The following is a 22500-nucleotide window of genomic DNA, read 5'->3' on the forward strand; positions in this document are numbered from 1 at the left end:
TCAGCGTTAAAAGGTTTCAAACTTGAGCTCACGTGACGCTGCAGAAGGTAAACAGCTGCTGTGGTGAAACATCGACGCCTCGGTGATGATCATTAAACCCATGAGCTCATATCATTAGTAGTAGTATTAGTAGTAGTATTAGTAGTAATAGTACATGAGGAAGGTACTCACATTGTCCAAGAACCGCGTGTGAGGAGGAGAGTGATGAAGGAGAGACTGCAGTCTGCTGCACTCTGAAGGACTGCAGTGAGGAGAGAGGGAGGAGGGAGGAGGAGAGAGGGAGGAGGAGAGAGGGAGGAGTGTTCCTGCCTGCAGTAGTCTGCATAATGTAGTAGTCTGTATTATGTGGTAGTCTGCATCCTGTAGTCTGCATTGTGTTGTAGTCTGCATCGTGTTGTAGTCTGCATCGTGTAGTCTGCATCGTGTCGTAGTCTGCATCTTGCACTAGTCTGCATCGTGCGGTAGTCTGCATCGTGTGGTAGTCTGCATCGTGTGGTAGTCTGCATTGTGTGGTAGTCTGCATTGTGTAGTCTGCATCGTGTCGTAGTCTGCATTGTGTAGTCCGCATCATGTAGTAGTCTGCATCTTGCACTAGTCTGTATCGTGGAGTGGTCTGCATCGTGTGGTGGTCTGCATCGTGTGGTGGTGGTCTGCATCGTGTGGTGGTCTGCATCGTGTGGTAATCTGCATGGTGTGGTGGTCTGCATCGTGTGGTGGTCTGCATCGTGTGGTGGTCTGCATCGTGTGGTGGTCTGCATCGTGTGGTGGTGGTCTGCATCGTGTGGTGGTCTGCATCGTGTGGTAATCTGCATGGTGTGGTGGTCTGCATCGTGTGGTGGTCTGCATCGTGTGGTGGTCTGCATCGTGTGGTAATCTGCATGGTCTGGTAGTCTGCATCGTGTGGTAGTCTGCATGGTGTGGTCTGCATACAGATAAAACAGTGGATTCCTGAAGGAGTGAAATGAAGTCGTTTTTATTAAAGTTCATGTGTGATATGAGAACACCGCTTTGTGCCGCTGGTCGACTGCTAACCTTCACTTCCTGTTGCTAACCTTCACTTCCTGTTGCTAACCTTCACTTCCTGTTGCTAACCTTCACTTCCTGTTGCTAACCTTCACTTCCTGTAACGCATTCAGTCTTTGGGCAAAAACAAAGTCAAGAGGAAGAAAAACAAACTTCACGGGACCAAAAGACTAAATATGATCCAGAAACAAAAAACATTTAAATCACAAATGTGTTAAATTATTAAAAACGGATTTTCTGTCTCATAAACACAAGCTCTTCCAGAACAGCAGCTTTATTGTGATGCTCCACAAAGACATCAAACAGGAGGCGCTCCGAGAGCCCCGCCCCTTTAAGCCCCGCCCCCTCAAGCCCCAGAGGAAACGTCTTTGAAGTATTTACAAAATGTTTTTCTGCTCGCTCACCAACAAGTCATCAATAAGTCATAAAATAAGCTTCACAAAAAGCACGAAGGTAAAAACCAAAAGCCGGAGAGAGATTCAGAAACGACCTGGAGGGTCACCTGGGGGGCGGGTCTGTTAAAGGGGGAGGGCACTAAACTACAGCAGCGGGGGAAAAGGTGGCGCTGATACAGAACATTTCAATACGAGGGAAGTGAAGATATTGAAGCTCGCAACCGCTTCCATGTTTGTCAAGATACCAGAGGGGTGAAGAGAAGACCACCTGAAGCGGGACGAGGCCGGCCGTCACGCCCTCACCGCGTTGGCGTGTCAGGTTGTTGGTTGCATTCGAAGCGTTAGAGGCTCTAAGCCCCGCCCCTTCCAGTGGAACCGTTTGGTGGACAAGCGCACTTGGATGACGTTAGCACGTAGCCACGTTAGCTGGCTAGCTAGCTCGCCCAGCGAAGGGCCAACCGAGACTCTTTGACCTAAACAATCCGTCTGTTAAACGGATAAACATCGTGTGTGCGTATTCATTTGTTTTTCAAAATAAAAGGGACAGGAAGGGGCGGGGCTTAGCCTCTCCAAGACGTAAAATAATCACCGTTTTATGAGATTTCCTTCCAGAATTAATATACAGAGTCTTTTTCTTTTGTCCGATACGGAAACTGAGGCCTCGATGAACGTGGTCTGGAAGAAGGGACGACACCTCGGTGCCTACATTTCAAATTATATATATATATATATATATATATATATATATATATATATATATATATATATATATATATATATATATATATATATATATTAGCCTTTTTCCTGAGAACGGGCCGCTGTCTCCAAAGGGAAGGAAAAAAACACGTCACACACAGAAAGTAGAAGGAAGAGGCAGAAGTTTTAAATAGCCGATATAAACACCCAAAAGATCGTCTCTCTAGAATGATGAGAATCTTTGGAGCGTGTCTCTCTCTTTGTGGGCGGAGTCTGTTTGTTGCATAGCCAGACAGTGGACACGCCCACTGCAACTACTCCAAGAGTTTCAAAAGGAGAGCCGGATGGGGGTCTTGGTCCAAGTGCCCCCTCTGTACCAGCTGACCTGGAGGGGTTCAGTGGGTCCTCCCCCAGAAAAAGATGCAGCTCCTCGCTCACAAGGTGGACTCCTTCTGCCGCTCACGGCCGTTACACGTTTTCTTGACCTTGGAGATTCCCTCCAGAGCTCCTGATTCAGTCACTCTGCAAACAGGAAGAGAGAGAGCATCCATTAAACTCTGCTGGGAGAGAGAGCGGTGGAGCATTCCCTCAAGATGTCTCTGGTGAACTTACACCTCGTCCATCTCCACGTCCTCCTCGTCCAGGGGCAGTTGCAGGTACGGGTTGTTGGACGCCGGGCGGAACTTGTAGCCCGTCAACACGAAGAAGATCAGAGTGGAAACCTCCACCAGGAACTGTTTGAGGACAGCAGGTTGTTGTTGAGACCAGCGGGAACACTGTAGCTAGCAGCCTAGCATGAGCTTCTAGCTAACAGCTGCTGGCATTAGCTGCTAGCTCACAACTTCTCGCTAACAGCTGCTGGCATTAGCTGCTAGCTCACAGCTTCTCGCTAACAGCTGCTGGCATTAGCTGCTAGCTCACAGCTTCTCGCTAACAGCTGCTGGCATTAGCTGCTAGCTCACAACTTCTCGCTAACAGCTGCTGGCATTAGCTGCTAGCTCACAGCTTCTCGCTAACAGCTGCTGGCATTAGCTGCTAGCTCACAACTTCTCGCTAACAGCTGCTGGCATTAGCTGCTAGCTCACAGCTTCTCGCTAACAGCTGCTGGCATTAGCTGCTAGCTCACAGCTTCTCGCTAACAGCTGCTGGCATTAGCTGCTAGCTCACAACTTCTCGCTAACAGCTGCTGGCATTAGCTGCTAGCTCACAGCTTCTCGCTAACAGCTGCTGGCATTAGCTACTAGCTCACAACTTCTCGCTAACAGCTGCTGGCATTAGCTGCTAGCTCACAGCTTCTCGCTAACAGCTGCTTGCATTAGCTGCTAGCTCACAGCTTCTCGCTAACAGCTGCTTGCATTAGCTGCTAGCTCACAACTTCTCGCTAACAGCTGCTGGCATTAGCTGCTAGCTCACAGCTTCTCGCTAACAGCTGCTGGCATTAGCTGCTAGCTCACAGCTTCTCGCTAACTGCTGCTGGCATTAGCTGCTAGCTCACAACTTCTCGCTAACAGCTGCTGGCATTAGCTGCTAGCTCACAGCTTCTAGCTAGCGTCTCACCTCGTAGCACCACTGCCACTGGAAGGGCATGGTGACCTTGAGCAGGATGGCGATGATCCTCGTGAAGTAGATGTAACACACGATCTGAGGAGGACAGAGCACAGCTCAGCGGGCTGAACGCGTCCTCGGGGAAGCAGCTGGTTGGTAAAAGGAGCTCCGGTGGAAGACAGCGTAGAAAACACTGCAGAGCTAAACGTAATAATAATTAAACTCTTCTTACCATCACATAATAATGCCGGAAGAGTTTGAGCTTCTCCAGATTCATGGCAGCTGGAAGAGACAGAGAGAAGTTAGCATCTCCACTAGCTCACCGGACTCTTTCTGCCGCGCCCAGCAGGAGGCTCACCTTTGCCGTCGGTGCTGGAAGCTTCCTGCAGGTGACGGATGGACCTGGAAGGAAAGAGAAGTTATTGAACTGCAAACACCATGTACCTGGAGATTTTATTAGAAGAGGGGAACCTACGCCTACGCTCTGATTGGCTGGTGGGGTCAGGAGGTTCAGTCTCATTTCACCTCTACAAAACAAGCTGAAAGCTTCCATAAAGATCCTCTCATCTCCACCAGGAGAGAACCTCTGGTTGTATAGAAGTCTATGCTTCATGTGTTAAAGCTGCATTCTCTCTCCTGACCACCAGGGGGCGACTCCTCTGGTTGTATAGAAGTCTATGCTTCATGTGTTAAAGCTGCATTCTCTCTCCTGACCACCAAGGGGCGACTCCTCTGGTTGTATAGAAGTCTATGCTTCATGTGTTGAAGCTGCATTCTCTCTCCTGACCACCAGAGGGCGACTCCTCTGGTTGTATAGAAGCCTATGCTTCATAGGTACACCAGGGGGTGCTTTAGGGGCGGGGCTACAAGGTGATTGACAGGGGGTGCTTTAGGGGCGGGGCTACACACACTGACCAGACAACAGGGAAGAGGATGGCCCCGCAGCAGATGAGGTCGACCAGAAAGAGGATCTCCTTCCACAGGTAGTATTCACTGGAGCCTTCCTCCGTGGACTCGATGATGATGAAGGCCACATTAGCCAGCACCTGGGGGCGACAGGTGAGCGGGTCACTAAAACAAAGTCACCCGAGAATGAAATACTCCCGACGCGGCTCCCTTGCTCACGCACCTGCAGAGGGATGACGATCATGAAGATCTTCTTCTCCTTGTCAGACAGGATGTACTTAACGAAGGCCCAGCCGGTGCCGATCAGAGCCAGCGTGATGAACAGGAGCGCCCCCTTGAGCCTGCAGAGCACAGCAAACAAACCCTGAACAGAGTGCTGGAGAACGTCAGCCTTCACACCCTGGAGAACTTGTACCTACAGGTGTGTGATGTAATACATGACGGCCCAGCCTTCAATGGGATGCCCTTCAGTGTTGATGAAGTGATAGTTGATCTGAGGGAGGGAGAGAGAGAGAGAGCGAGACAGAGAGAGAGAGAGACAGAGAGACAGAGACAGAGGCAGAGAGAGAGGCAGAGAGAGAGAGAGAGAGACAGAGAGAGAGAGAGAGAGGCAGAGAGAGAGAGAGTAGGAGAGAGAGAGAGAGAGAGAGAGTAGGAGAGAGAGAGAGAGAGAGAGAGAGAGAGAGAGAGAGAGAGAGAGAGAGACAGAGACAGAGAGACAGAGACAGAGGCAGAGAGAGAGGCAGAGAGAGAGAGAGAGAGACAGAGAGAGAGAGAGAGAGGCAGAGAGAGAGAGAGACAGAGAGAGAGAGACAGAGAGAGAGAGACAGAGAGAGAGAGAGAGAGAGAGAGAGAGAGAGAGACAGAGAGAGAGAGACAGAGAGAGAGAGGTTAATCACAGTAAATAACTGACGGTGTTGAGGGTTCTGGACATCCATATGAACCCCCTGGTGGTTACATGCTGTTCTTACACTGTGGAAGACCAGCGACGTGGACTTGGTGAAGGCCAGCGCTGCCATGAGCCAGTGGATCTTGAACACACTGTACCTGCAACACAAGCAGGCGTGTCGTAGTATTAGGTAGTATATAATACTACGTGTCGGTCTAAACACAGATTGGTCACATGACCAGAGAAACACCGTGATGTCATGATCTGGTGATCACAGTCTAACTGGAGCATCCTGAAGGGATCCGGTGAACCGGCTTTAGTCTCCTCCTGATGGATGACCTCATACCTGCCGGCTGCATACCTGTGCTTCATGAGCGTGTACACCCACACCATGGCGGCCGTGAAGAAGACTCCGGCCATCCCGATGTAAAGACGAGACAGAGGGATCTCTGCAGCCGACAGGTAGCCGCCCGGGTTCTTCTCCGTCACCTCCACCTGCGCAGGAGGCATCCGGGGTTAACACCAGCGTGCAGACACAGACACAGACACACAGACACAGACACAGACACACACACACACAGACACACACACACACACACACACACACACACACACACACACAACTCACGGCCAGCGAGTAGCGCAGGGTGATTCCAGGCACCCGGTTCTGGCAGTAGTGGAACTTTAGGCTGTACAGACCCTCCGCCAGCAGGCCGACCACCATGTGGAACTGTGGAGGGGGAGGGGCATCCGTCAGGCACAGACCACCTCACAGACCGCCTCATAGACCGCCTCACAGACCGCCTCACAGAAGGCTCAAGGAAAGGTTTCTTACGCTGAAGTTGTAGGAGCCGTTGACTTTGTCCAGAGCTAGAGTCACTTGGTTGAGCTTCTCCAGCTGGAACTCGTTCTCCTCCGCCTGCGCAGCTTCTTCTGCCGGCTCCGGACCCACAGACGCCGCATCCTTCTGGCTCAACTGGTCTGAAACCAGTCCACCGGCTCCCCCAGTGGTTGATGGTTTACGTGGTGGGTCTGAGGGCACAGCAGGATCACTCCTGGTCTTCTTCTGACCTGCAGGGAACCGATACAGGTACAAGGTACCTACATTACTATGCTAGATACACTACTAAGCCAGCTAAACTACTAAGCTAGCTACACTACTGTGCTAGCTACACTACTAGCTACACTACTAGGCTCGCTACACTACTAGCTACACTACTAGGCTCGCTACACTACTAGCTACACTACTAGGCTCGCTACACTACTAGATACACTACTAGGCTCGCTACACTACTAGATACACTACTAGACTAGCTACACTACTAGCTACACTACTAGGCTCGCTACACTACTAGATACACTACTAGACTAGCTACACTACTAGACTAGCTACACTACTAGCTACACTACTAGGCTCGCTACACTACTAGATACACTACTAGGCTCGCTACACTACTAGATACACTACTAGGCTCGCTACACTACTAGATACACTACTAGACTAGCTACACTACTAGCTACACTACTAGGCTCGCTACACTACTAGCTACACTACTAGACTAGCTACACTACTAGACTAGCTACACTACTAGCTACACTACTAGGCTCGCTACACTACTAGATACACTAGTAGACTTGTTACACTACTAGCTACACTACTAGACTAGCTACACTACTAGACTAGCTACACTACTAGACTAGCTACACTACTAGGCTAGCTACACTACTAGGCTAGCTACACTACTAGGCTAGCTACACTACTAGCTACACTACTAGGCTTGCTACACTACTAGCTACACTACTAGGCTAGCTACACTACTAGGCTAGCTACACTACTAGCTACACTACTAGGCTTGCTACACTACTAGCTACACTACTAGGCTTGCTACACTACTAGCTACACTACTAGGCTAGCTACACTACTAGGCTAGCTACACTACTAGGCTAGCTACACTACTAGCTACACTACTAGGCTTGCTACACTACTAGCTACACTACTAGGCTTGCTACACTACTAGCTACACTACTAGGCTTGCTACACTACTAGCTACACTACTAGGCTTGCTACACTACTAGCTACACTACTAGGCTTGCTACACTACTAGCTACATTACTAGGCTTGCTACACTACTAGCTACACTACTAGGCTTGCTACACTACTAGCTACACTACTAGGCTTGCTACACTACTAGCTACACTACTAGGCTTGCTACACTACTAGCTACATTACTAGGCTTGCTACACTACTAGCTACACTACTAGGCTTGCTACACTACTAGCTATACTACTAGGCTACTCTTAGTTAAGAACAGTACGACTGCAGTATAATACACAGAAATACCACACACACACCTAAACACCGTACTGTCCCTTTAAACGTGCACCGGTGGACTGACCTTTAGGCGCTTTAGCCTTGGGCTTGGCGATCAGGAGGTTGTCTTGGGTGCCCATAGCTCTCACGCTGACGCTGCACAAAACACACTGTCAGCCTTCACACTGCCATGGCAACACACACGCGCACACACACGCGCACACACACGCGCACACGCACACGCACACACACACCTGAGCTTGGTGATGTCGATGAGGAACAGAATGAGCGGCTCGGTGCTGGTGACCTTGGTGAGCGTGAGCGGACACGTCTCCGTCTCCTCCGCCTGAAGAACACAAAGACGCTCGTGAGGCGGCGACACACAAAACCACCAAAACCAGAGAACGTGCAAGAAGACTCACCGTGTAGGACAAGACCCCGTTGACCCGGGAGCGAGAGAGGGTGAAGCCCACCTGGAGAGAGAGAGGTAACTACACCACCCTCCAGAGAGAGGTAACTACACCACCCTCCAGAGAGAGGTAACTACACCACCCTCTAGAGAGAGGTAACTACACCACCCTCCAGAGAGAGGTAACTACACCACCCTCTAGAGAGAGGTAACTACACCACCCTATAGAGAGAGGTAACTACACCACCCTATAGAGAGAGGTAACTACACCACCCTATAGAGAGAGGTAACTACACCACCCTCTAGAGAGAGGTAACTACACCACCCTCCAGAGAGAGGTAACTACATCACCCTCTAGAGAGAGGTAACTACACCACCCTCTAGAGAGAGGTAATTACACCACCCTCCAGAGAGAGGTAACTACACCACCCTCTAGAGAGAGGTAACTACACCACCCTATAGAGAGAGGTAACTACACCACCCACCAGAGAGAGGTAACTACACCACCCTCCAGAGAGAGGTAACTACACCACCCTATAGAGAGAGGTAACTACATCACCCTCTAGAGAGAGGTAACTACACCACCCTATAGAGAGGTAACTACACCACCCTCCAGAGAGAGGTAACTACACCACCCTATAGAGAGAGGTAACTACACCACCCTATAGAGAGGTAACTACACCACCCACCAGAGAGAGGTAACTACACCACCCTCTAGAGAGAGGTAACTACACCACCCTATAGAGAGAGGTAACTACATCACCCTCTAGAGAGAGGTAACTACACCACCCTATAGAGAGGTAACTACACCACCCTCCAGAGAGAGGTAACTACACCACCCTCCAGAGAGAGGTAACTACACCACCCTCTAGAGAGAGGTAACTACACCACCCTATAGAGAGGTAACTACACCACCCTCCAGAGAGAGGTAACTACACCACCCTCTAGAGAGGTAACTACACCACCCTCCAGAGAGGTAACTACACCACCCTCCAGAGAGGTAACTACACCACCCTCCAGAGAGAGGTAACTACACCACCCTCTAGAGAGGTAACTACACCACCCTCTAGAGAGAGGTAACTACACCACCCTATAGAGAGAGGTAACTACACCACCCTATAGAGAGAGGTAACTACACCACCCTATAGAGAGGTAACTACACCACCCTATAGAGAGGTAACTACACCACCCTCCAGAGAGAGGTAACTACACCACCCTCCAGAGAGAGGTAACTACACCACCCTCCAGAGAGAGGTAACTACACCACCCTCCAGAGAGAGGTAACTACACCACCCTCCAGAGAGAGGTAACTACACCACCCTCTAGAGAGGTAACTACACCACCCTCTAGAGAGAGGTAACTACACCACCCTATAGAGAGAGGTAACTACACCACCCTATAGAGAGGTAATTACACCACCCTCTAGAGAGAGGTAATTACGCCACCCTCTAGAGAGAGGTAACTACACCACCCTCTAGAGAGAGGTAACTACATCACCCTCTAGAGAGAGGTAACTACATCACCCTCCGGATGCAGCTCAAAGCACTGGTGGAGGAATGGAAACTGGTCACTGGTTCATGGTGTTGTGTCTTTGAACACTAACCAGCTAATGGACCACTAACCAGCTAATGGACCACTAACCAGCTAATGGACCACTAACCAGCTAATGGACCACTAACCAGCTAATGGACCACTAACCAGCTAGCTACAGAAGTAGCTCCTGACTCACAGGGTGCGTGCTGTAGTTCACCAGCTGTTCTGGGAGGCGCAGAGACAACACGTTGACGTCCAGAGTCCCGTTGGCGTAGAAACCAAAGTTGTTGAGGTCGACGACAACGCGACTTTCATTCTGAGGAGAAGAGGAAGAGGAAGAAGAGGAGGAGAAGAGGAAGAAGAGGAGGAGAAGAGGAAGAAGAAGTAGAAGAAGAAGAGGAAGAGGAAGAACATCATCTTCAGTAAAGAAGTATTACCACAGAGTAGAAGTACACGTCCTGTACACTAAACACAGTACTCGGGAGTAATAATACAGTTTGGGTTCCCAAACTAAAAGTACTCTTTATTTGTTACACAGTTTTACAAAGTTAGTAAAGAGACGTTTCTGTGTGTCGACTGATCCGTTACACAACAAATGGGCTTATTGATTAAACATGAATAATACATAATTGATACGTAATAACCAGAGCATTGGAGCTCATTTTGCTGGTAGTTTCATCTCTAATAATGTATCATCATTTATTTGTTTATTATATTTAAAATGTAGAATCTCAATCTAAGGAATCAAAGATTTAACGTTAAAAGTATGAAGTACCATAAATAAAGTAGTACTTTTATGCAGTAAGGTTATTATTATTATTATTATTATTATTATTATTATTATTATTAAACTGCTTCAGATGCTTCTGGTCCGAATAAGTGTTATTTTACTTTTATTCACGAGCTTTTGATCAAACAAAACATTAGTCAAAGCAAGAAACACTCGCTAAATAACCAACTAACTAATACAACACTATCTCGCTAACGAACCACTGACTAATGCAATACTAACCAGCGAACTAGTTAACATAACACCAAGTAGCCATCTGTCTAACTAACCAGTAACTGACACGTCTGGAGGAGTTTAACCAGCTAAGTAGCTCCACCTCTCTGTTAGCTTCCTCGCTAGCACACCTGTAGTTGGAGCGCTAGCGCTGCTACACCTGTATGTCCAAGGCTCACCTTCAGGGTGAGCTTGTGGATCCTCGCGCCGCACTCAGTCAGCAGCAGCAGCAGGAAACACGCAGCCACAACAGTCCGAACCGGAACCATCGCGCTCACCAGCTGCTAACTAACGTTAGCTAGCAAACGACGATCTACCAGATGGCTAAATAACAAGCTTGCTAGCGGGCGCAACGGCTCACGAGGCGCGTTACGATGACGTCAATCTGTGACTGGAGAGCGCCGGGCCTCCATAGACGTCGTTTATGATCTAATGAGAACCATTAATGGTGCGTTTTGTGGTTCTTTTCTGTGCTTTTCATCCAGAGAGTAGCAGCTAGCCTGACTTCCTGGTCTCGAGTCGAGAACGCACCATTAAACATGGACCGGACAAATACGTCACATCCGGTACCCGGCCGTGAAGCGCATTGAGAAGGCGGTGCGGTGCAGACACACCTCTGCGGTAGCAGATACATATAACTTAAAGCTCTCTGTATCAGAAGGGTCCATTAACGTGTTATTTACGTCAAACTAACGCGTTTCTCCTCGCGCGCTCACTTGACGGCACCTTGTTTAAATGGCCTAGAGTCGGTCACGTGGTTCCGTCTTTTTGACACTGAGCTTCCGGCTGAAAGTGTTCACGTGGTGCTGACCCTCCACGTCACACCTCCATAAGTAGTAGTAGTTCTTCGTCTTCTTGCTGGCAACGTGCTGGCGTCATGTGGATGGGATTGGTGCATGAACATTTAATGCCACAGCCCATAAATAATTTCCATTTTGGAAATATTTTGGGATGAATATGACTTCTTGTTGGCAACGTGTAGCTCGCCGTACCCCACTGGGCCAATCAGAGTCATTTCAGATGCCGGAAAAGCTGCTACAATGAGGAGCATAAACTCCCCGAGTTTTGTCAATCACATCTCTAGGACGCTGCAGAGAGGACGAGGATGAGGACGATGAAGAGGACCAGGACGATGACGAGGATGATCAAGAGGATGACGAGGGCGAGGACTATGAAGAGGACGATAAAGAGGACGATGACAGAACGATGAAGAGGACGAGGGCGATGACGAGGTCAATGAAGAAGACGATGTCAATGAAGAAGACGATGACAGGACGAGGACCATGACGATGACGAGGGCGGTGAAGAGGACGAGGTCAATGAAGAAGACGATGACAGGACGAGGGCGAGGACCATGACGATGAAGAGGACGAGGACCATGACGATGAAGAGGGCGAGTGAGTGCCGTTGTCCGTTACTGTAATGGACCTTCTCTGCGTTCAGAATCTGTTGGATTTCCGTCAATGGCGTAAATATTCGAGGAGTTACGGTGAAATTGGCTTTGCATCCAGTTTGCATGTTACTTTCTGTCGCTGGCGAGAAGCTTCGTACTAAAACAGTTAAATCAGCTGATTCTTGACAAACTGACCACAGATTTGCTGCTTCAACAACAAACTTCTCGCCCAAAAACATCCTGAAACAACATCGTGTGAATCAACAGTATTCAGAGAACAACTTTCAGTTGGGAGCCAACCGGGCGGGAGGCGGGGCCAACTGGCAGGAGGCGGGGCCTGTTTGATTGACGCGCTGCTTTGTCGTTCCGAGCAGCCGGTGCTGACTGGAGGAACGACGGGAACCTGCAGCTACGAGCTCAGCGGCACCGAGAAGGAACGACGAGACGTTCAGGGTGTAAAACATGTCTGTGTGTGAAGTTTGGAGGAGACATTTCCCCACAATGTTTCTGAAAGCTTTAAAGGAGCCGTGAGAGATTATGAAAGCTTTAATGTGAAACACGAAGGCAATATGAATATTTACAGAAACCATCAAACATTTCATCCTGATGAAGAACAAGAAGCTTGACGTTCTCGTTATGACGTTTTAAACAAGCGAACAAACATCATAAATCATATTAATAACAGCTACGACGTGCTCATGGAAAAACCCTGTTGCATTGTGGGAACTGAACTAGAGCATCTTCCACTTTGTGGAGGAGACCATGGTCCATGAACACAAAATATTCACTTATGAACTTTAAATATTAGTTAACATTATGGAAATCATAAACCCAGTAAACAACGCTCCATTACTGTAAGCATTAATAACGCTCCATTACTGTAATAAAGCATTAATAACGCTCCATTACTGTAATAAAGCGTTAATAATGCTCCATTACTGTAATAAAGCATTAATAACTAATGTAATAAAGCGTTAATAACGCTCCATTACTGTAATAAAGCATTAATAACTAATGTAATAAAGCGTTAATAGACTTTTCAACATGACGTTATCACGTTACATTTGTTTGATTATTGATCAGATCATCAGCTGTGCAGCATTAATAACATCAATATCAGCAGAACCGGTCCTGAGCTCAAAATAATAGAGACACAGCGAACAAGAGCCGTCAGACGGGTTCAGGAAGCACAACCGAGACCTGGAGACCTTCTGGATCAGAACCTAGAGACTTTCTGAGTCAGAACCTGTAGACCTTCTGGAACAGAACCTAGAGACCTTCTGGATCAGAACCTAGAGACTTTCTGAGTCAGAACCCGGAGACCTTCTGAGTCAGAACCTAGAGACCTTCTGGAACAGAACCTGTTGACCTTCTGGAACAGAACCTGGAGACCTTCTGGAACAGAACCTGGAGACCTTCTGGAACAGAACTCATATTCCTGCAGTCCCTCAGTTTGTTTGTGTCTCCGTCCTTTTAACCAGTTTGTCCAGTTCTTAAAAGAACAGTCACAGAGTCTCCGTGTGTCCGGGGGTTCGAGTCCCCGTCAGGTCTCCGTGTGTCCGGGTGTTCGAGTCCCCGTCAGGTCTCCGAGGTGCCGGCGTCCTCTGAGCGGATGAGCGGCGTCCCGTTGCTGCCGTCCATCGGCTCGGCGACGCGAGACTTAAAGTTCTAGAGACAGAGAAGACGAGAGCGTGAGGACGCAAGGACGCAAGGACGCAAGGCAGAGGAGGACACAAGGACACGTAGGACACAAGGAGGCAGGGACACAGGAGTTCAACAGGACGAAACAGGAAGTGGAGACAGACGCAAACAGGAAGTGGAGACAGAAGTTGTCCGGATGAAGCAAAGAGACGATGTCGCAGCGCCTTCATGTTTCAGTCGATGGACACGGAGACGAAGCAGCAGATCAGATTTATTTATTTATTTAACAAACGTACAAAAATAAATGAAAACCAACAACAACAACAGGAAGAAGAGTGAACTAAAGAACGCCTCTAAAGGTATTAAAACAGATCATAAAGGTTCTAGTGGTTTAAGAACCAATCAAATTATTCTATTCCACCGTCTCCTCCAATCAACAATCAGTAGTTTGTTTACTCACAAAATATCACAACAACAAAAACACATCCAACTTGAAGAAGCTGCAAGATTCATCAAAACATCAGATTAGAGTCAGAGTTAATGACTAATCAATTTATTAATGAGCCGACAGTTTTCACAACAATAACTCATTATTAGAAGAAATATTCTAATAATAAGAATTATTATTAGAAGAAGAAGAAAAAGTTTAGTTTATTATTTCATTATGAAGATCAGTCCAGATTTGATTTAGATGTGTATGTGTTGGGAGGAGGCGTGTCCTGGAGGAGGCGTGTCTAAGAGGAGGCATGTCCTGGAGGGGGCGTGTCCTGGAGGAGGCGTGTCTAGGAGGAGGCGTGTCTAGAAAGTGTGTCTAGGAGGCGTGTCTAGAAAGTGTGTCTAGGAGGCGTGTCTAGGAGGCGTGTCTAGGAGGCGTGTCTAGGAGGCGTGCCCCCCTGGCGCCCGTGTGGCCACGCTGCTCTCGCTCAGTACCTCGTGCTCCACGGTGTTGAAGTGGACCCCGGAGCTGCCCTGCCGGTCTTTGCGGCGCCGGCACAGGAAGCACAGGATCTCCTTGAAGGTCCTCCTCATGTCCCGGTCCCTGAAGGAGTAGATCACCGGGTTCACCAGAGAGTTGCACTCCGCCAGAACCAGGAAGTACTTCTCGTACTTCAGCACTTGGCAGCTGTCGCAGCCCAGACCGTCCAGCAGCAGGATGACCAGGCCCGGAGTCCAGCACAGCACGAAGCAGCCTGCAGGGTCAGGGGTCAGGAGAGAGAGGTCTTACTCATGGATCAATAAAGGACAACAGTCAGAACCTCATCCATACTAACGGGTTCTACTCCTTCAGAACCAGTTCCCTTCAGAACAGAGTTCTCCAGCAGAGAGACGAGGTTCAGTCTGAGCGATCACATTTCATTATCACAACACTCACAATTAGGCAGCTTAGGAATGCACACACACACACACACACACACACACACACTTCCTGTCAGGACACGCTCAGGGTTTTACTTTACAGCGCCAGAGTGTGTGTGTGTCTTAACAACTCTCTTGTTGTTAAGACAAGAGAGTGTGCTTCGCCCCTTATAAGGCTTCCTCGTGCGAGGCCCCCTTATATGGTCACGCCCTCTTGTGTGTGGCCCCGCCCCCTCGTGCGAGGCCCTTTAATATGGCCCCGCCCACTCGTGCGAGGCCCCGTCATATCGCCCCGCTCACTCGTGCACACCCGCGCCCCCTCATGCTCATCTGACCCTAGCCCTTTCATGTGGCCCAGCCCCCTCATCTGACCCTAGCCCTTTCATGTGGCCCCGCCCCCTCATGCTCATCTGACCCTAGCCCTTTCATGTGGCCCCGCCCCCTTGTGCTCATCTGACCCTAGCCCTTTCATGTGGCCCCGCCCCCTCATGCTCATCTGACCCTAGCCCTTTCATGTGGCCCCGCCCCCTCGTGCTCATCTGACCCTAGCCCTTTCATGTGGCCCCGCCCCCTCATGCTCATCTGACCCTAGCCCTTTCATGTGGCCCCGCCCCCTTGTGCTCATCTGACCCTAGCCCTTTCATGTGGCCCCGCCCCCTTGTGCTCATCTGACCCTAGCCCTTTCATGTGGCCCCGCCCCCTTGTGCTCATCTGACCCTAGCCCTTTCATGTGGCCCCGCCCCCTTCATGCTCATCTGACTCTAGCCCTTTCATGTGGCCCCGCCCCCTCATGCTCATCTGACCCTAGCCCTTTCATGTGGCCCCGCCCCCTTGTGCTCATCTGACCCTAGCGCTTTCATGTGGCCCCGCCCCCTTGTGCTCATCTGACCCTAGCCCTTTCATGTGGCCCCGCCCCCTTGTGCTCATCTGACCCTAGCCCTTTCATGTGGCCCCGCCCCCTTGTGCTCATCTGACCCTAGCCCTTTCATGTGGCCCCGCCCCCTCATGCTCATCTGACCCTAGCCCTTTCATGTGGCCCCGCCCCCTTGTGCTCATCTGACCCTAGCCCTTTCATGTGGCCCCGCCCCCTTGTGCTCATCTGACCCTAGCCCTTTCATGTGGCCCCGCCCCCTTGTGCTCATCTGACCCTAGCCCTTTCATGTGGCCCCGCCCCCTCCTGCCCCTCACCCAGGATCATGGACACCGTCTTCATCAGGCTGAGCACCGTCTCCCGCAGCCGCGCCCCGCTCGTGTGCTGGGACATCTGCCGGCTCTTGTGCCGCACGTAGACGAAGATGCGCGTGTACACGGCCACCATGATGGAGAAGGTGAGCAGGTTCAGGACGGCCCAGAACACCAGGTAGCTGCGGCTGTACAGCGGCGCCATGGTGGAGCAGTTGTCCAGGTCGCACAGGCAGTGCCAGCCCATGGTGGGCACCAGCCCCATGAGGATGGCCACCAGCCAGATGAAGACGATGATGACGGAGACGCGGCGGGCGCTCATCTTGCTGTGCAGCTGCATGTTGAAGATGGTCTGGTGGCGCTCCACGGCCACGGCCAGCAGGTTGAGGACGGACGCCGTCAGGCTGGTGTCGATCAGGCCCTGGCGCACGAACCAGCGCTGCTTGGTCAGCTTGATGGTCCAGGGGCCCGTGTGGAACATCAGGTGCAGGTAGGACACGCCTGCAGGGGGAACAACCGCTTCAGTACTGGCTGAAGGTCAACCACAACGTGCTCATGGTGCGTTCAGGTGTAATCTCGTAAAATGTAGTGTTGGTGATGAACGAGAATAAAAACAGTTTTCACGTGAATATTAAATATAAAAACAGGTCACGCGAGTCCCTCTGCAAATGCACGACATGAAACGTGATGAATAATCTACCATCACGGATGTTTCTCAACATCTCCATGAAAAACATTTCATTACATCTGTTGTCCAGATGAGACGTTACATGACTCATCCTGTGTGTGTGTGTGTGTGTGTGTGTGTGTGTGTGTGTGTGTGTGTGTGTGTGTGTGTGTGTGTGTGTGTGTGTGTGTGTGTGTGTGTGTGTGTGTGTGCGTTCATTTAGAGAAAATGTCCCAACAACAATATTTGTCAGTTTTTGTCAAAACCTCCAGGTTCCACCAACTCCTCCCTGAACCAGATTCAGTGGAGTCCTGGTCCTCTATAGTCTCAGTCTAGTCCTGGTCCTCTATAGTCTCAGTCTAGTCCTGGTCCTCTATAGTCTCAGTCTAGTCCTGGTCCTCTATAGTCTCAGTCTAGTCCTGGTCCTCTATAGTCTCAGTCTAGTCCTGGTCCTCTATAGTCTCAATCTAGTCCTGGTCCTCTATAGTCTCAGTCTAGTCCTGGTCCTCTATAGTCTCAGTCTAGTCCTGGTCCTCTATAGTCTCAGTCTAGTCCTGGTCCTCTATAGTCTCAGTCTAGTCCTGGTCCTCTATAGTCTCAGTCTAGTCCTGGTCCTCTATAGTCTCAGTGGAGTACTGGTCCTCTATAGTCTCAGTCTAGTCCTGGTCCTGTAAATATGGTTTTCTAAAGGGACCCTGGTGCTCAGAGGCACTACTACTTTAGTCCACAGGGGGCGTCGTACCTGAGAAGAGGTCCGCCACCGCCAGGTTCCCCAACAGGTAGTAGATAGGGAAGTGGAAGCGGCGGTTCTTCAAAATGGCGCCGATGACCAGGAGGTTGGAGAAGATGACGATGAAGCAGACCGCCATGCCCAGAGTGACGATCACGTAGTCGCGGTTGCGCCAGTGGTCGCTGATGTTCTTGCTGCTCTTCTCGTAGAAGAACCTGAGGGAGCGGTTGTGGTAACACCCGACTTTGTCGTCGGTGTCGGTATCCATGTTGAGGCTCCGAGCGGCCCTGGAGGCGGAGTCAGGGAGGGCGGGGACAGGGGGCGGGGTCAGAGGGCAGGGGCAGGGGGCAGGGTCAGGGGGCGGGGTCAGGGGGCGGGGTCAGGCTCGTCCTCTCTGGCGGGGGGCAGGTCGGAACCCCATCAGAGGGATCGGGTCAGTCTGGGTGTCGGATCTGTGGAAACATGGAGATTAAGTTAAAGAACGATGATCAATAAACCACTTTTATCTAAGAGAACATTCAGAGATCCTCGATCACTTTTTATCGCTAACGATACTTCGTGGTTGACGTATCGGCTGGAAAAGATCGGTTCAGCTTCAGACGCCCCGTCCCAAAACATAATTTCAGCCGCTCGAAAGTCATCAACAGTTCAAATAATATGCAAATAAAAACACGTAATGGATCGCAACTTGGGTATCGTGATAACATCGTACAGTGATAGTTGTCGTGATAACATCGTACAGTGATAGTTGTCGTGATAACATCGTACAGTGACATAGTTGTCGTGATAACATCGTACAGTGACATAGTTGTCGTGATAACATCGTACAGTGACATAGTTGTCGTGATAACATCGTACAGTGACATAGTTGTCGTGATAACATCGTACAGTGACATAGTTGTTGTGATAACATCGTACAGTGACATAGTTGTCGTGATAACATCGTACAGTGATAGTTGTTGTGATAACATCGTACAGTGACATAGTTGTCGTGATAACATCGTACAGTGACATAGTTGTCGTGATAACATCGTACAGTGACATAGTTGTCGTGATAACATCGTACAGTGACATAGTTGTCGTGATAACATCGTACAGTGACATAGTTGTCGTGATAACATCGTACAGTGACATAGTTGTCGTGATAACAATGCAACTCTAATCGCCCGCTGGCGGTGAGCGTGGTGCGTTCAGGGCCCCAGCGCTGCCTCGCACTTTCTCCTGTGTTCCTGAGAGACGAGGCGTTTAATAGAAACAGAGACACACCTCGCTATTACGCAATCCAGCTATGTAACATAATACACACACACACACACACACACACACACACACACACACGGGAGAAGACCCAAAAACACCAACAGAGGAATGTGGAGATGCCGAGAAAAGGTTTGAGGAAAGGAAACAAGGATACAAGTCAAGGCTGAAGTGTGCAGAAGCAAATGATACAAATTAGAATATGAATGGTCCTAATAATTGTACCATAGATTTACAATAATGATAATCACCTTCATTATATAATAATAAAATTAAAATATTGTCATAAATAAGTTATAATAACAAAACATTAATGGTGCTAATGACAATAAAACCAAATAAATTGTAATACAAATGACCAATAATGCAATAATAAACAAAAATAAAGAATTTATAAAAAAAATAATAAAGACAATAAAAAAGTAATAATCAAGCTAATAAAAACAAAATAAGTACATAATAAATAATGGTGATGATAAGAAGTGTGTGAGCGATGCTCTCAGACAGGAAGTGAGTCTCACACGAGGACAGGAAGTGAGTCTCCCACGAGGACAGGAAGTGAGTCTCCCACGAGGACAGGAAGTGAGTCTCCCACGAGGACAGGAAGTGAGTCTCCCACGAGGACAGGAAGTGAGTCTCACACGAGGACAGGAAGTGAGTCTCACACGAGGACAGGAAGTGAGTCTCCCACGAGGACAGGAAGTGAGTCTCACACGAGGACAGGAAGTGAGTCTCACACGAGGACAGGAAGTGAGTCTCACACGAGGACAGGAAGTGAGTCTCCCACGAGGACAGGAAGTGAGTCTCACACGAGGACAGGAAGTGAGTCTCACACGAGGACAGGAAGTGAGTCTCCCACGAGGACAGGAAGTGAGTCTCACACGAGGACAGGAAGTGAGTCTCACACGAGGACAGGAAGTGAGTCTCACACGAGGACAGGAAGTGAGTCTCACACGAGGACAGGAAGTGAGTCTCACACGAGGACAGGAAGTGAGTCTCACACGAGGACAGGAAGTGAGTCTCACACGAGGACAGGAAGTGAGTCTCACACGAGGACAGGAAGTGAGTCTCCCACGAGGACAGGAAGTGAGTCTCACACGAGGACAGGAAGTGAGTCTCCGTGTGAGATTCACTTCCTGCAGTTCTGCTTTTCTAAGAACTGCGATTGATGCACACACAACCATCATGTTCATAAATTATGATGAATATGAGAACATAGTACACAGGATTATCTTTATAGAACTTTATATTATTATTTAAATGTTTTTCTGGATCAGAATATAAAATGTAAACATGTTTGTGTTTTATTTTACTAACTACTGACAGAGGACAGTTATCAGAACCTTTTCTATTCAGGGTCGGGGCGCTGGAGCCCCCAGCTGACATCGGACGAAGGCCGGGTCACCCGACCCGGGTCACCTCACACGGGGTGACCTCACACGGGGTGACCTCACACGGGGTCACCTCACACGGGGTGACCTCACACGGGGTCACCTCACACGGGGTGACCTCACACGGGGTGACCTCACACAGGGTGACCTCACACGGGGTGACCTCACACAGGGTCACCTCACACGGGGTGACCTCACACAGGGTGACCTCACACGGGGTCACCTCACACGGGGTGACCTCACACGGGGTCACCTCACACGGGGTGACCTCACACGGGGTCACGCTGTGAGCTCTTTGCTCTCAGACACATGAAACCAGACGCTTCAGGGCTGCAACACGAGCAGCTGCACCCAAAGGAAGTGGAACCACCACCGAGAGAAACCTGCAGCGTTCCTCTGAGGAAACCAGAGAACCCACAGCCGTGAGAGAACCGCCTCACAGCCGTGAGAGAACCGCCTCACAGCCGTGAGAGAACCGCCTCACAGCCGATGTTCACACGCAGCATCCGAGTGTCTCATAATAATAATACTATTATTATTAATATTAATAATATTAGCTTGTGACTGACACAGTGGAGATCTGCTGGTGTGTATTTACTCATTAACTATTAGCTGGTAGATGGTGTGTTCAGAGGCAACGCGGAGAAAAGACACCTTGCGTTAAAAACTACTACTCACTTTTATTAAAACTACTACTCACTTTTATTAAAACTACTACTCACTTTTATTAAAACTACTACTCACTTTTATTAAAACTACTACTCACTTTTATTAAAACTACTACTCACTTTTATTAAAACTACTACTCACTTTTATTAAAACTACTACTCACTTTTATTAAAACTATTATTCCATTTTAATAAACTAGTATTCACTTTGAATAAAAACTAGTATTCTGTGTATGTATTTGTATCTGTATGTGTATTTGTGTATTTCTATCAGTCTGTGTGAGTTTGTATTGAAGCGATCTGTGTATTTGTATCTGTGTACTTGTACACACTGTAGTATCTCCTCGTCAGACTCTGCGGGTTCACAGGTAACTGAAGGACTCACAACACCTGAGCTGTGACCAGCGCGCGCGCGCCCACACACGCACGCACGCACACACACACACACACACGCGCACACACACACACACACACACACAGACTTTGAACAGACCTCGAACGCCTCACGGGTCGCGGCCCGGCGGGCTCAGACTAAACCTTCGGGGGCCTCGAACCCGGCGGCCCCCGCGCGCGCTCAGACCCCGTCCCGCTGGTTCTGCTGGTTCCTCTGGTCCCGGGAAGGAACGCTGCAGACTCACCTGGCCCGCCGTGCGGCGGCCTGAAGGCGCGTGCTCAGGTAGATCCGGGTCCTGGTGGAGCGCAGCAGCGCACCTGAGGTCCGTGTGAGCGGGTCCAGGTGGAACCGGACCTGCTGGCTCTGTGCCGGGGCTTCCCGTCCCGTTGCTCGACCCTTTGGACCCGGTTCCGCTGGAGAGTCCGTCACCTGTGCGCGCGAGTCCCGCTTCCGGTCTAGTTTGGGCGGGTTGGTACCTGCGCGGAGTGATCTGCGCTGCGGGAACAGAAAAGGGTGCGGCACGATCCTCCGCTGCTGCCGCCGTCTCACTGAGGAGGAGGAGGGGCCGGCCTCCTCTTCCTCTTCCTCCTCTTCTTCTCCCTCCTCCTCCTGTTCTTCTTCTCCCTCCTCCTCCTCCTGTTCTTCCTCTTCTTCTTCTCCCTCCTCCTCTTCCTCCTCCTCTTCTTCTCCCTCCTCCTCCTCTCCCTCCTCCTCCTCCAATAGGTAACAATAATAATACAACATAATCATGTGTATTCATTAAACTGCTGAATGAATAAAGTTCAAATGAAATAGAACTTTATTCATGATTCATTTATTCAAAGTGTAAAGTAAGAAGTGTAAAATATAAAGTATTAAATATGAAGCAATACATATGAAGTATAAAGTATGAAGTATAAAGTGTAAAGATAGTGTTGGGTTTTGTAGAATTGTAATAGTCTGGGGTGTAAATATTGAACTTACACATAATAATAAAGAATTGTTTAAAGTGCATATAAAAATACAAGAGAGGGTTATGATAATCAATAAGGGATATTATTATGGAAAATATGTACCTGTATGCATAAGAAGGTCAATGTATGTTTTGTATTACTGTGTTATGGTTATG

At 49.3% G+C, this 22500-nt stretch overlaps 3 protein-coding genes across 4 annotated transcripts in view; all 3 read right to left on the reverse strand.

Moving 5' to 3' along the window:
* The window catches only part of soul5l (heme-binding protein soul5, like), a 6263-nt gene extending 6016 nt beyond the window's left edge, over positions 1-247 (reverse strand). Inside the window, exon 1 of the mRNA XM_068599580.1 lies at positions 172-247. Within this exon, the coding sequence (XP_068455681.1) occupies positions 172-173 (2 nt within the window). The 5' untranslated portion in view covers positions 174-247. The remainder of the gene's footprint in view (positions 1-171) is intronic.
* Positions 248-972: 725 nt separating this feature from the next.
* On the reverse strand, positions 973-11231 carry LOC137802052 (protein GPR108). Of its 2 annotated transcripts, XR_011079938.1 has the most exons (18): positions 10893-11231; positions 9907-10026; positions 8191-8241; positions 8023-8114; positions 7854-7924; positions 6293-6528; positions 6086-6187; positions 5819-5952; positions 5540-5615; positions 4988-5061; positions 4792-4909; positions 4578-4708; positions 4021-4064; positions 3895-3944; positions 3675-3758; positions 2730-2851; positions 1073-2639; positions 979-1032 (listed from the first exon to the last, which is right to left on the reverse strand). XR_011079938.1 is itself a non-coding variant. In XM_068599575.1 (17 exons), the coding sequence occupies exons 1-17, from the start codon at positions 10980-10982 to the stop codon at positions 2552-2554; spliced, it is 1683 nt and encodes a 560-aa protein (XP_068455676.1). In that variant the 5' UTR covers positions 10983-11231; the 3' UTR covers positions 973-2551. The 2 variants fall into 2 exon arrangements, 1 of the variants encoding a protein (XP_068455676.1); XM_068599575.1 differs by having other exon boundaries at positions 973-2639.
* Positions 11232-12719: 1488 nt separating this feature from the next.
* LOC137802034 (lysophosphatidic acid receptor 2-like) lies at positions 12720-21909 on the reverse strand. Its single transcript, XM_068599551.1, has 5 exons — positions 21637-21909; positions 17695-18134; positions 16292-16786; positions 14678-14937; positions 12720-13774 (listed from the first exon to the last, which is right to left on the reverse strand). The coding sequence occupies exons 2-5, from the start codon at positions 17948-17950 to the stop codon at positions 13685-13687; spliced, it is 1101 nt and encodes a 366-aa protein (XP_068455652.1). The 5' UTR covers positions 17951-18134; positions 21637-21909; the 3' UTR covers positions 12720-13684.
* Positions 21910-22500: the final 591 nt, after the last annotated feature.

The sequence above is a fragment of the Clinocottus analis genome, unplaced genomic scaffold, assembly GCF_023055335.1.
Source record: "Clinocottus analis isolate CAN_PGR_092001 unplaced genomic scaffold, fCliAna1.0.p SCAF_48, whole genome shotgun sequence".
NCBI classification, from domain to species: domain Eukaryota; kingdom Metazoa; phylum Chordata; class Actinopteri; order Perciformes; family Cottidae; genus Clinocottus; species Clinocottus analis.